Genomic DNA, 12,489 nt, shown 5'->3' with positions numbered 1-12,489 from the left:
TTGTATTTTGATAAATATCAAACAAGTTAATAGATCTCAAACCTCGCATTAATCATGTCAAATTAGATTTAGATTAAGAAGTATGTTTGCAATTGATCAGAATAAAAATGTTATACACCATCAATATTCAATCGAAGAGTATTAGGGGGCAGCAATTTTTGTAATTTGTAGCTATCAAATAGTTATCAATGATGATTTTAATGGTGTGAGATTTGTGTGAGATTTCATCCAATAGTTTACTTTTCTTTACTAGTTACATGCTGGTCAGAATTTAATAAAGTTGTTGGCCTAAACTTTTCCTATTCAATATTATAACATAGATCATGCTTTTATTACTTCACTGGTAGAGAGATAGAGACCCGAGTGTCAAACATTCTATTTTCTTTATGGAGAGTGCATTGTGACACGATTGTGCTTTAATAATTGTAGAGTTGAAGTCGAGGATTCAGTCACAAAATAAAATTCACATCCATCTGGTGTATTTATGGGTAGTGTGTTACCGTAAAGCAAAAGGCTCAAGTTTATATACTACTAATTTTGGGTGTTCGTTTATTATCAGACAAGTTAGAAAACTTAGTCCATCGAAAGTATCTTCCACTGGTGATAGATTTGGACCACTATGAGAATTTAAGTTGGGGAGTCTATATACCTCGCCAGTTTATACTAGAGATTATGTCGAGCTTCTTGCAACAAGGTAGATCAAATTAGTGGTTGCACTATTTTGTTACAATCGTGGGCATGGCTTAGGCCTTCATGGCTATGTCCAGTGCCTCATTTGCCTTTTTCATTTTCATTAGCACGAAGATTTATATCATAATAATATTATTTATCTTTTAAATTGTATTCCATTTTGAAATGCTAAGTTTACATAATTTACATAGTTGAGAGGGATGTAAGCATCCTCGACACTGAAAATTCCATAACATACTTGCAATTTGGACTCACATAGACCACATGTCCATGCATGAGGTAAGATTAAAAATAAATTTACTTTATTATATGTTGTGGGTTATATGGTATTATGTAATCTGGTGTTACTTTGATATGACAGTTTAAATGACAATCTTACCAAGATACAAATGTGGCAATGCAAATTTCGTCGGATATTATGCATGACATTGAGCAGTTGTGCTTATCGTTGTCCAGTAATTTGCTTTGAAATTATCGAGTGGTATCTGGCTGACTGGGTGACACATCAATTTGGTTGGACTCAACGTCACCTTATGGATCTCAAAGTTAGCCACAATAATAGAGACTTAAGGAGTCATAACTACAAGAATTAGAATGACATTCATTTTGTTTGGATTACGACTTGAGACATGTGACCATAGATGGTTGGAGATCTTACTTCTGACATATGGATTGGTATCGTCCCCACGAGCCACATGGATTTTTGGCCACACAGGTTCGCTTGCACAATCCAAGACTTGATCAACTTCCCGAGCTGTGGCAACGTTTAATGTTGTTCCACCCATTCAATTGATGTGGAAGTTTATGCCATCTGACTACCATCACGGTCAGCATGGGGCTCAATATTATCCTCAACTGCAAGTTTCAAGAGCTTCTGTAGATAATGGCCAACTTCAAAGAAAGGTTGTGAATGATTGGTCAGATGCCACACCTGATGTTTCTCTGCAATCTGTTGACATAAGCACATCATTTTCGAGTCGCTCTAACTTTCATTTTCACTTTGGAGGAGGATTTTCTAGCATGCAACCAGATTTGAATCTTAATCTAGGCTTGCAAAACCCGTCTGGTGACGACATTGGTGTTTATAAACCACAAGTTCACGAGGACATCTTACATATTTCTCAGGTATTTGCTTTACATTGTGCATAATAGTAATGTTTGTTAAATATCATCTATTGTTATCTACACAGGCACTAAATGACTGGGCAATCTTTATTTTTTTAGTTATGGTTTAGGTGGAACCAGCATTATTACAAAATTTTGCTGCATAACAAGAATAAGTGACAGATGAGCTCTTGCACGGGATAGAGTATCAGTGGCTGGATGCCTCAAATTTTTTCCGTGTAAGAAATCTCGAGTCGGAAGAGGCAGAAACTAGGCAAGAAGCTTAAACAAATGCAAAGAATGCAACTGAGGAGAGTCATGTCAGATAGTGCACCCCACGTCACACAACTGGAAACATACATATAACATGATGAAATAAGTTTTTCAATTGAATTTTGAGAGGATCTACTCCCATTCTTTTCATACATTTAATTTTTTTCAAAGATTGTTTTACATGGTATCAGTGCACAAATCGGAAGCAAAAGTGTTTAGTCATTAACCTATTTCACAAGTCACTGATAAACAAGACTGGACTCTATTTTTGTTTTTCTATCTTCTTCCTCCTCTTTCTCACACTATTACATACCAAATTGCAAAATCATCAGTTCCTCTAGTTTTCAATCAATATTTAGGCGACAGTCACTTGATTTTTCAGGAGCTTTTAGAGTATCATTCTCCAGTGAACATGGATCAAAAGGCAAGAACTTGTTCTGCTTATGCATCAAATGCCAGTCTTCAATATTAGTCCCTTTGCCAAAATCCAAGACAGAAAATGCTCTTTTTTCTAGCATTTCTATAATCTTCTTGGTCTTACCAAGCACATGAACCGAATATCTGACACTATCCTCTCTCTCTTCAATGGCGCTATTCAAGCACTTTGTGGATATAACATGGGGCAAGTTAGTGAGACATGCACCCAATATATCACAGATCATTCCTTTCAGTGCTTCAAACAACCTCTCTGAACTATGGTCTTTCATGCATTCATGATTCAATAGAGTGGCTTGGCTTATTCTGTACATGGAATTAGATGCCAATATCTTGATGGGCCATGATGAAGGTGATACCCTAATGCATATATGGTTATATTTGGCTTTAAACTTGTGATACCGGATTTTCGCAGCTTCACTGAGTTTCTCTAATGTCTCTTTGGGGCTCTCACTTTGAAGGGAAAGCTTATAAAGATCCACATCATGCCACTTATGATATAGATCAACTCCAAGCCATATGATTTCTGCAGCTGTCCTCACTTTAATTAATTTTCCTTCTTTGTCCAAGTTGTTTTCTATGAACTTCACATAGGGAAGCCCTTCATTTAGAGCATCTATCAAATTTCTCACCTTACACCTATCAATGTTTGGAATTGCAACTATTATGCTTGCTAGTGTTACCAAAGGAAGTGACCAACTATTTGGAGGTTCTGCACAGTGTAAATGAGGAACTTGGTCACTGTCAAACGCTACCACTCCCTTAAACCCTTCCAAGATTGAACACTTTTCTATTAGCTCAATGACATGCTTTGGCTCCTTCTTTTCCCCAGCTTGAAACCAATGATTAGTGGCGTCACGATTGTCTTTCATCATCACCCCAACTAGCTCTTCCTCGCCTTCAAGATGAAGAACAAAACGCCTCAGATCGAGCTTCGCATTCGGCCTTGACTCTGTCCCGCTGCTAATGCTTGAAACACTGTGACTAAACTTGGACTTTAACTTCCTGATAAAGTTACAACCTGCCAACACAAAGCACATGAGGGACACGGAAACACACTGTGTTGCTTTGCACGTCAGAACAATCCCTATCTGCAGTTTAATCAAGAACTTGAACAGGATCACTTTTGCATCATGGGCTAACTTTCTGTACTGCCTATTCCGAATTCGAAAACCAAGAGGCCTTTCTTTCATTAGAATTAGCCTATCAGTCCAGTATCCTTCCACTTGTAATCTCTTCTTAGTACTTCTATGTCTCAAGACTGGGCATCTATAACTTATGGCAGTGAACCATCTAAAAGCAGGGGAAATAGTACCAATTGCCACTGCAGCAACCTGAACTATGAGAATCATTATGGTGGACCATTTGTAATCACTGTGGCCAGTGCAGAATCTAAAGGACCATGGCATTAAATAAGACCTAAGCATAGCCTCTGCTAATGCCATTGTACTTAGAAGACAGAAAGCGCCTGACGCAGTGCACGTCACTGACCTTCCAACAACAAATTGGGGGCTGCTAGTGTGTGCCATCATCCAAAACCTCATCAGTTCTTCTCTAAGACTGTTGATGACTTGATTATTGGCTTCGGCTTCGGCTTCTTCTACTTGGTTCGCGCTTTCTTTTAGCGCCTCCTCATTCATCTCATACTTCAGCTCCAAGTAATGCTTCATCTTTGGGATAGCCACTGCGGAGGAGAACATTGTCATCAAGAGAATGAGCATTAGAAGCATGATGATAGCATGTTCTACCCAGAATACATAGATAACCCCGGTAACAAATTGGATGCAGATATTCACAATCATGGTGATCACAAGTATTCCCATGGCCACAACATTCATCATGGTCTCTTTGTTGTCCGTGACACCAAGAGAAGGCATGGAGTTACCTATCAAAAGTGAATAAAGTTATAAGTTGTATTAATCTTAATCAACCAGCCATAACAGAATTCGCAATTGCTATAACTAACCATAACAAAATTTGTAACTGCAAGTCTGCAAGCAAAGCACAGTAGCTGCTATCCATAAGTATAACAGATTTTGTAACTAAAAGTCGGCCAGCAAAGTAGAGTAGCTGCTATCCATAACTAACTATAACAGAATTTGTAACTAATATAACCTGTGATTGTGCATACAAAAGAGCTCACGGCACAATCACAATGATGAAGCCCAGCAGGACAAATAACTTCTTTTCGTCCCTTTCTCCTTTCTACATTTTATGCACCTTTATTCTTTTCTATTCTAGAATTAGTATGTTATGATGAATTACTACACACTCTCTTTCTTTTTCTGGCCAAAGGAATCATTTTGTGGATTTGAGATCTTGCGTATATTTTACGAGTTGTACAGAGGAGAACATGTTCCTAATCATTCAAATAATATACACAATAGATTCATACATATCATTTTTCAGTCTTTTATTCCTTTCACTCAGTCTTATTACATACAAGTCTAAAAGCAAGTGAAATAGAGGCTCTTCCTAACTAACTAACTAACTAGCTAGCCGTAACAGAATTTCTAACTAATTCAACTAACTTCCTTGGACTCACCAATGATTGTGCAGATCAAGGCGCTGCTGCTGAGTTTAGCGAGCTGGTCATGGCGCTGAGGCACCGGAGTGTTGAGATCAACGGAAAGCTTAAGCGCAACGCCGATTATGGTCAAGGAAGTAGCGTTGAGGCAGAAGTATCTGCAAGGGAACCAGAATTTGCGGCCTCGAATTCCATGTATGAGATCTACAGTTACTGCTATGAGACAAGCAAGGGAAGCTGCTGCTATGTATATCCCAATCCATGGCATAGGTTTGTTGAACTTTGTGTCGTCCATGTACCCACCAACACTGCACCCTGTTATCCCCATCTTCTTCTTAGAATTGAAAACCTTTTCTGCCTTTCGGGGTTGAGCTTCTTGATTGCTTCTGCTAATCAATTAGAGCAGTGAATGTTAATTCTTTATGGCTGAAAAAGTAATAGTATTTCTAACCACATTTTTGTTCCACGAGTTGTCAATTAGGAATCCCTCCTCCTTAAAATTGGACTTTAATAGAATAAGATATGACAATTCTACAAGGAAATTATTGAGGACTTAATTGATTAATTTGTGTTAGTAAAATATTCATTAATATTAATACGTATGTGGGTAAATGTGGTTGAGGGGAGTCAAAAATGTTTTGGTATGGAGCTTGACTACTGAATAAATTGACATGAATGTTTCTTAGTCTCTGGCGGACCCGCGGAGCTGTTGGTTGATGAGGTGGGAGGCGGTTAACCGTGCCAAATAAACTGGAATTATCTATGTTAGACTTTGTAGAGGTACTTTTGTTTGTTTTTTCTCATCTTTCCGAATCCTCTTGCTTTTGGGGGAAAGTTAATGCAGAAAAAAACGGCACCTACGTGCACAGTGATGTCATATCAAAAGATCCATGGTCAACGTATAAATCATGAGAAATTACATGTATCACTTTTCAGTATTTTTTTTGGCAAATTCTTTGGTGTCGAATTGGTGGAATTTATTTTTTATGATAAATTTTAAATATTTAAAAATTATTTATTTTTATATTTTTTAAATTAAATATTAATTTTTAAAAATCATTAATTTATATTTCATATATATTTATTTTCCTTAGTTTGGTCTCCTTTTTTCTTTCTTCTCCTTCTAAGTCTAGATAACTTTGAATTTAGTTGTTCCCAAAATATTTTAGTTAAGAAATATGATATATGAACTCAAATTTTTTAATTATTTTATAACTGATTTAATCATGAAAAACTAAAAAGTTAAAAGATGAATATAGATAGTGTTGCATTTATTCTGAAGTTGTTATAAAGATAATTTTGACGACATACGCTATCAATCTTATGTATGCATCTTTTAGACGCGATTTAAAATAATCGAAGAATATTATACTACTAATTATGTAGTATCGACTTTGTATGATCTCTTCTCTTTGTTTGTATTATGAGTTTTTTTTTTTTTTTTTTTAGAGAAATAATTTTTTTCCCCATAGATAAATAAGATTTTTGAAGGAAAAAAAATTTATGAACTTGCTTTTTATTTAACAAAAGATTATCATTTAGTCCACACTAAATTTGCTCGAGTTAATAGAAAGGTTAGGACCTTTGAAGATGGCTTATCCGATGATATCTTCTGATTTATCCCTTTATAAAAGCTCATCAATTTAGATAGTTCGATCAACAAGGAGAAAAGAGTCGTTTGTAGAGATATCCTAAAAGATCATAATAGAAGATTTATTGTGAGACTATAATAGAATATTTATTGCGTGTTTTAGTGCTAACCTAAGATACTCCTCTGTGACTTTTTGTGTTACTCTGGAGTGTTCTTCTTGACTTGAATCTAATTAATAATCTTGACTTTGCAAATGTGGAGATTGAAGTGGATTTAGAAGTGCCTATCTGACTGTGCTAACAAAACTTGAATGAACTCTACTCTACATAAATTATTAGTTTCTGCCATAAAAAATATTGCAACAACTTGAGCAACTAATCTCTTTATCATAAATTCAAAAAAATTAATACTTATGTAGATAAATTAATCTCTCTTAAGATAACTCTCTAAAGTTGTCTGCAATTTTTCTTATTTTGAGTGTTAAGTCTCATTGTTCCAAAAAAAAGAAAAATTGTATGGTGACCTTCGAATTTCGATATGTAATAGTAGTCTAAAAGATACAATAAATATAAACACCCTTTACAATTTATATCGTTCATTGAGGAGATAGTTAATATTTCCCATTTTGGTTAACATCGCTAATTGGCTTGCCAAAATGAAGACCTATACAACGAAATACTTTTGTTGATATATCCTTGTGAGTTTTGACCATCTTCTAAGTTAACAATATTCGGGTGAAAAAAAAAAGTAAAAAGCATAAATATACCTCCAACTTGACAAGTTAATGACTAATCTGTTATAGTACTGAATTCCATTTAAAGGTTTGTTACTGGCCAATGAGTTGCTGTATCACAAGGCGGGATTTGAATTTTCGATACTTGCTTAAGTATAGATTAGTGAGTTAACCACTAGATCAATCCAACTTGATTGTTAACCCTTTATTATGACACGATAAATTCACTAATCACGACAAAAGTAATAACAGTTGATAATATTAATGGAAGACAAGACCAGGGAGTTGAAATTTGGATCTAGGAAAAGAATTATTGGGAAAAAATAAGATAAATTAGAAAGATACAATTAGGGCTCGAACAGGGGATTGTAGTGAGTCGTATTGAGTGGTTGTTGAAGGCTCTTGATTTCACGTTGTTTTTGGCTATCGTCGTTAGAGGAGAAACCGGAGACAAGTGTTGTCGGTCGTTGGTGGTGCACCAGCTAAGCGTGGATCGGAGAAGGTAGTATGTGTGGATTCGGCTATCAATGTGTCAGAAGTGGTTTCGAGGAAGGGGTATATCATCGGCAGTGTTGACAAGTGCTACATTCACAAGTATGTTATCATGATTTCTCCCTTTGTCCCCACCGTTGTTGTTGAGTTCTCTTTTTTTGTTATTAGTATCTTCAATAAATATGGTACATTCTCCCCCCAAAATCCTCACAATGATAGAAGTTGACGTTGGCTTTTCTTACCTTTGTTTGAATTTAGATAGGGGTGGAAGTGGGTCAGACTACTCGACAGGGGCTCATGGCTCTGCTTATTTTAGCTTTGGCTCGACTCAGCTTGTTTTATTAAACAGGCTAGTCTTGGGCTATTTATAAAATTCATTAGTTAAAAATACCAGGTCACATGCTTTAAAAAAAGCCTACGAAGCTTGTTGGGCTGGCTAGTCAAAATATTTCTTTTGTAAAAATAAGTTATTCTTAGTGTAGACTTTTAACTATTTACTTATATTAAACACAAAACAAAACTAAACAGAATTAATAGTCAATACTAATTAAGATCATAGTTTCTTGTTAAAAAAAAAGTTTATGAATTATAACTATGGTTATGATATGTGACTAAGGATTGATATATAAATGAATTTTTTTACAAATTATAAATTATAAATTTTAGAATCTATTTAATGTCAATTTAGATTTCTTAAGTTTATTATTTTTTGAGTTTTAATTCACAAAATAGGCTTTTTAAATAGTCTCGTGGGCTTGTTGAACTTTGAACAGGATGATCTTGAGCTTGAAAAAAAGCCTATGAAAGATAATAAGCCTAAGCTTAGGCTGTCTATTTAGAATATGGGTCAAGCTCATCAAAACCAAAGCTCGGCCATTTCCACCCCTAACTTTAAGTGAATGTATTTTAAACTAGAAAAGAGCAGATAGTATAATTCAAATGGTATGCTAAGAATTAATTGCATTAAAGTGTAATGGTAATTGTATCAATTAAACAGAATTTAGTTGGTGTCTTATGGAATATGATTATAAGTGTATAGGAGGTTCATAGTTGCAAAAGTGATAGTAGGAGGCATTTCAATGAAGTTTGATGTGTTAGTAAAGATTTGTAAGGGTGCTTGGCATCAATATTGTGAACTAGATGTTCGAATTTCGTGTTATATTTGGTATTGGTATTTCATGTCTTAAATGGTCTGTAATGTAGGAACTTAAAAGCGCCTTGGAAGGGATACTTGCAGTAAAGGGAGCTTGAAATTTTTTGACCAATGGACTAATGGATGGAGTAGTGATTCCAATGAGGAAGAGGTCTCTAAAGGGTTAGAGTCACAATCTGGAGTGGGCAAAGAGAGTGAGGCAAAAAAGAGATTGAATGTATCTGGTGAAGGGGAGGAGGGTGGCATGGTGCTTTCATCGAAGTTACCAGCTGGTTCAGACAATCCTACAAGTGATGATGTGGATGGTTCCATGCCGTCAACCGCGACTGCATTGGCTGAAGCTGAATTTGATGGGGTTGAAAAGGCTTATGCAAGATACATAGAGTATGCAAAGGCCCCTAATTTGGCTGTTCAAAAAGGAGATTCCATTAAAGATGATGAAGGCAATGTTATGAGAAAATTTTTTACTACAATCGACAGGGCTTGCAGGAGAAGAAGCATTATAAAAAGGCGAATAGGAAGAGAGCGCATAAGGCAGATACTAGGATCAACTGCAATGCGAAGTTTGTTGTGTTCTTTCACAAACAAAGAGCTGAATGGAGGATAAAGACATTTGTTCAAGATCACAATCATGATTTAGCTTTGTCTGCTTTCACTAATGTCATGCCAGCCCACTGCAATATCAATGAAGGTGACAAAGCCCACATTCATAGTAGGCACAAAGTAGGATTTCAAACAAGTCAGATCATGGGGTTGTTTGCATACTTGTCCATTAGTTATCAAAACTTACACTTTATTAAGAAGGACCTTTAAAACTATATCGATGATGTACGTCGCTCTTGGATCATTGAAGGGGACGTGGCAGCAACAATAAGTTGTCTGAAGGAAAAAACTGAGGTGGATCCGTTAGCTGTTGTGCCATATACATATTGTCCCAAAAATCACCCTGGTCACCTATTTTGGTTATATGGGGTGATGCGGTGTGACTATAAGTGCTTTGGTGATGTGTTGGCGTTAGATTTGACATATAGGAAGAATCTATACAATTGGCCTTTGGTAATATTTTTGGGCACTAATCACCACCGAAAAATAATGATTTTTAGTTTTGGGTTACTGGAGGATGAGAAAATTCTATCTTATAAGTGGTTGCTAGCCACTTTCCTTGAGGTAATGCATCAAAAATAGCCTAAAGTTGTGGTTACAGATGGAGACGAGTCAATAAAGGAGTCTATTAGGGCAAAATTCTCTAACGCTACACATCGACTTTGCACCTGGCACTTAGTGCAGAATGCTATTTCAAACATCAAGAATACTAATTTTTGTGCAACATTCAAGATTGTTGTGTATGGTCATTTTAAGGTAGAAAAGTTTGATAACTATTGGGCAGACATGGTTGTTGCATTTGGGTTAAAAGAGAATAAATAGATTTGTAGAACATACGAAAAGAGGGAACAGTGGGCGAATGCTTATTTGTGTAACAATTTTTGTGCAGGGTTGAGAATGACATCAAGATATGAGGGCATTAATGCAGCACTTATGAAATTTATCAAGTTTTTGAATTGCTTGCTGGAGCTAGTTCAGAATCTTGAACATATGGTTAAGGACTATAGGAACAATGAGTTTATTGCGGATTACAAATCTCTATATTTGGAACCGGTCATGACTACAGAATTGGAATCAATTGAAAGGGCCGTGTCACAAATCTACACTAAGGATACATTATTTGAGGTGAAGAAACAGATTGATGGTGTAGCTGTGTTGATAGTTCTTCATACGAAAAGCTATGGTAGCTTGGAGAAGTTCATGCTTAGAAAGTTTCGTAAGCCCCATCGGGTTTACTCTGTATTCTATGAAAATAGTTCTGAAAGGTACGAGTGTTCGTGCAAGCTCTGGAACAGCATAGGGATTTCATGCAGTCATATCATCTGTGTTTTGAATGAATTAGAGAAGGATGCCTTGCAGATGTGGTTGGTGTTGAAGAGATGGTTCAAAGATGCAAAGTTTGGATCATTCCATGACTTTGATGGTAGTTTGGATTCTAATCGTACATTCCGGGAAAGGTATGGTTTGTTGTAGACTGCTTGCCTTCCTATGTGCTTGTTAGCGGCCCAATGATCAGATACGTATGAGTATGCGGCTAGCAGGATTGCGCAGCTATTAAAAGAGGTTGAAGCAGAAGTCCCAAAGGGTAACAGTACAACTTTCATGCATGCTATTGCAAATGGTTGTGATATTTTGGATCCGAAGATAATCAAGTCGAAAGGTGCACCCCGGTCAAGCAGCAATAGCAAAATGGGTAGGTGGTGCAGGCATTGCCATGGATTTAGACACGACCGACACAATTGCATAGCAAACGACGAAGACGGATATGATGAGGTTAGTGTTATATTTCATTACTAAGAACGTAATATAGGTTTTGTATCCCTTGTGTTCTACTTGTGGATTTACTATTTCATTTTTTAAGTGCATAGTAATGAAGAAACCTGTGTTATAACTTGTTGTACAGCCATCAGGGTCAGGTTTGAGACCAAGTCAGGGTGGCGGTAAAAGATCTTGCCGTGCCAAAAATAATAGGGCCAGCCAGGGCGACGTTTTTTCTTGATGAAGGAAATTGAGTTTCAACGATGACAAACTATAGAGGGAAATTGCTGGTCTCAAGTTTTCAACATGAGTATTCAAGTCCAAAAATAGGATGGTCATACCAGAAGCTGTTGATGCATTGTATTTCTATGGAATGAATTAAAACCTTGATGTATACAGTTAATTTGACTTGCATTTTGTCTTTGTCTTTTAATCATACCATCGCATGTATGTTTCGGTTCTTGAAAATGGTTTGGGTAGAATGTCACAAATGCATGGATTTAGGGAGTAGTAGAATGCCCATGTTGTGATTGTTTAGTGATATGAGTTGATGTTAAAGATTGGTTGATTGTTGCAGTTATTTTATCACGTATTTAGTTGAAATAGGCCCTAATTATGGTTAATTTTATCCCTTATGCTGAGATGGGTCGTTGTTTCTAGATGATTTGTAGTAGGGGTGGCAAAACGGGTTGAACCCGTCGGGCCGACCCGCTAAACTTGCTAAAAAGGGCGGGTCGGGCTAGGATTTAGAGCCCGTCAAATTAAAAAAAATCCTCCAAACCCGCACCGCCAAATTGGCGGGTTATGGCGGGGCGGGGCGGGCCGAAGATTTTTATTTTTCTTTTTTTTATTAAATAAAAGAGTGATTACTATTATAAAATAAATAATTATAGAATTTTCAAATACTTTTTTTATTTTTATTTTTATTCTTCTTTTAGTTATTAACTTTATTTATTTTATTTTACAATTTCGTATATTTGTTCGAATTATGTGACTTATTTTTTAAAATAAAGATAGTTCTATTGACAAAAATTATTTTGAACAATTTTATTGAAGTTAAAAATTGAAAAAAAGATAGTAAAAAAAATTATATTATAATTTGACTATTTTTTATTTGTATTCGATTTTTT

The 12,489-nt window shown here is 36.0% G+C and overlaps 2 protein-coding genes across 2 annotated transcripts; one reads left to right on the top strand and one right to left on the bottom strand.

The window, feature by feature from the left end:
- Positions 468–2,278, top strand: LOC107629946. Its single transcript, XM_016332914.2, has 2 exons — positions 468–1,815; positions 1,915–2,278. Exons 1-2 carry the CDS (start codon positions 1,483–1,485, stop codon positions 1,972–1,974), a joined length of 393 nt encoding a protein of 130 aa, XP_016188400.1. The 5' UTR covers positions 468–1,482; the 3' UTR covers positions 1,975–2,278.
- On the bottom strand, positions 2,158–5,744 carry LOC107629941. The gene is made up of 2 exons (XM_016332904.2): positions 5,048–5,744; positions 2,158–4,387 (listed from the first exon to the last, which is right to left on the bottom strand). The coding sequence occupies exons 1-2, from the start codon at positions 5,355–5,357 to the stop codon at positions 2,412–2,414; spliced, it is 2,286 nt and encodes a 761-aa protein (XP_016188390.1). The 5' UTR covers positions 5,358–5,744; the 3' UTR covers positions 2,158–2,411.

This window comes from Arachis ipaensis, chromosome B01 (genome assembly GCF_000816755.2).
Source record: "Arachis ipaensis cultivar K30076 chromosome B01, Araip1.1, whole genome shotgun sequence".
Classification (NCBI taxonomy): Eukaryota; Viridiplantae; Streptophyta; class Magnoliopsida; order Fabales; family Fabaceae; genus Arachis; species Arachis ipaensis.
This window is presented reverse-complemented; position numbering and strand designations above follow the sequence as displayed.

What these genes read in the sequence shown, in the direction of transcription:
- LOC107629946 (XM_016332914.2), top strand. Translation starts at nt 1,483, where the DNA reads ATGTGGAAGTTTATGCCATCTGACTACCATCACGGTCAGCATGGGGCT. An exon ending in ACATCTTACATATTTCTCAG is followed by an intron (nt 1,816 to 1,914) that starts GTATTTGCTTTA and finishes TTATTTTTTTAG; the next exon opens with TTATGGTTTAGGTGGAACCA.
- LOC107629941 (XM_016332904.2), bottom strand. Translation starts at nt 5,357, where the DNA reads ATGGGGATAACAGGGTGCAGTGTTGGTGGGTACATGGACGACACAAAG. An exon ending in CTTGATCTGCACAATCATTG is followed by an intron (nt 4,388 to 5,047) that starts GTGAGTCCAAGG and finishes CACTTTTGATAG; the next exon opens with GTAACTCCATGCCTTCTCTT.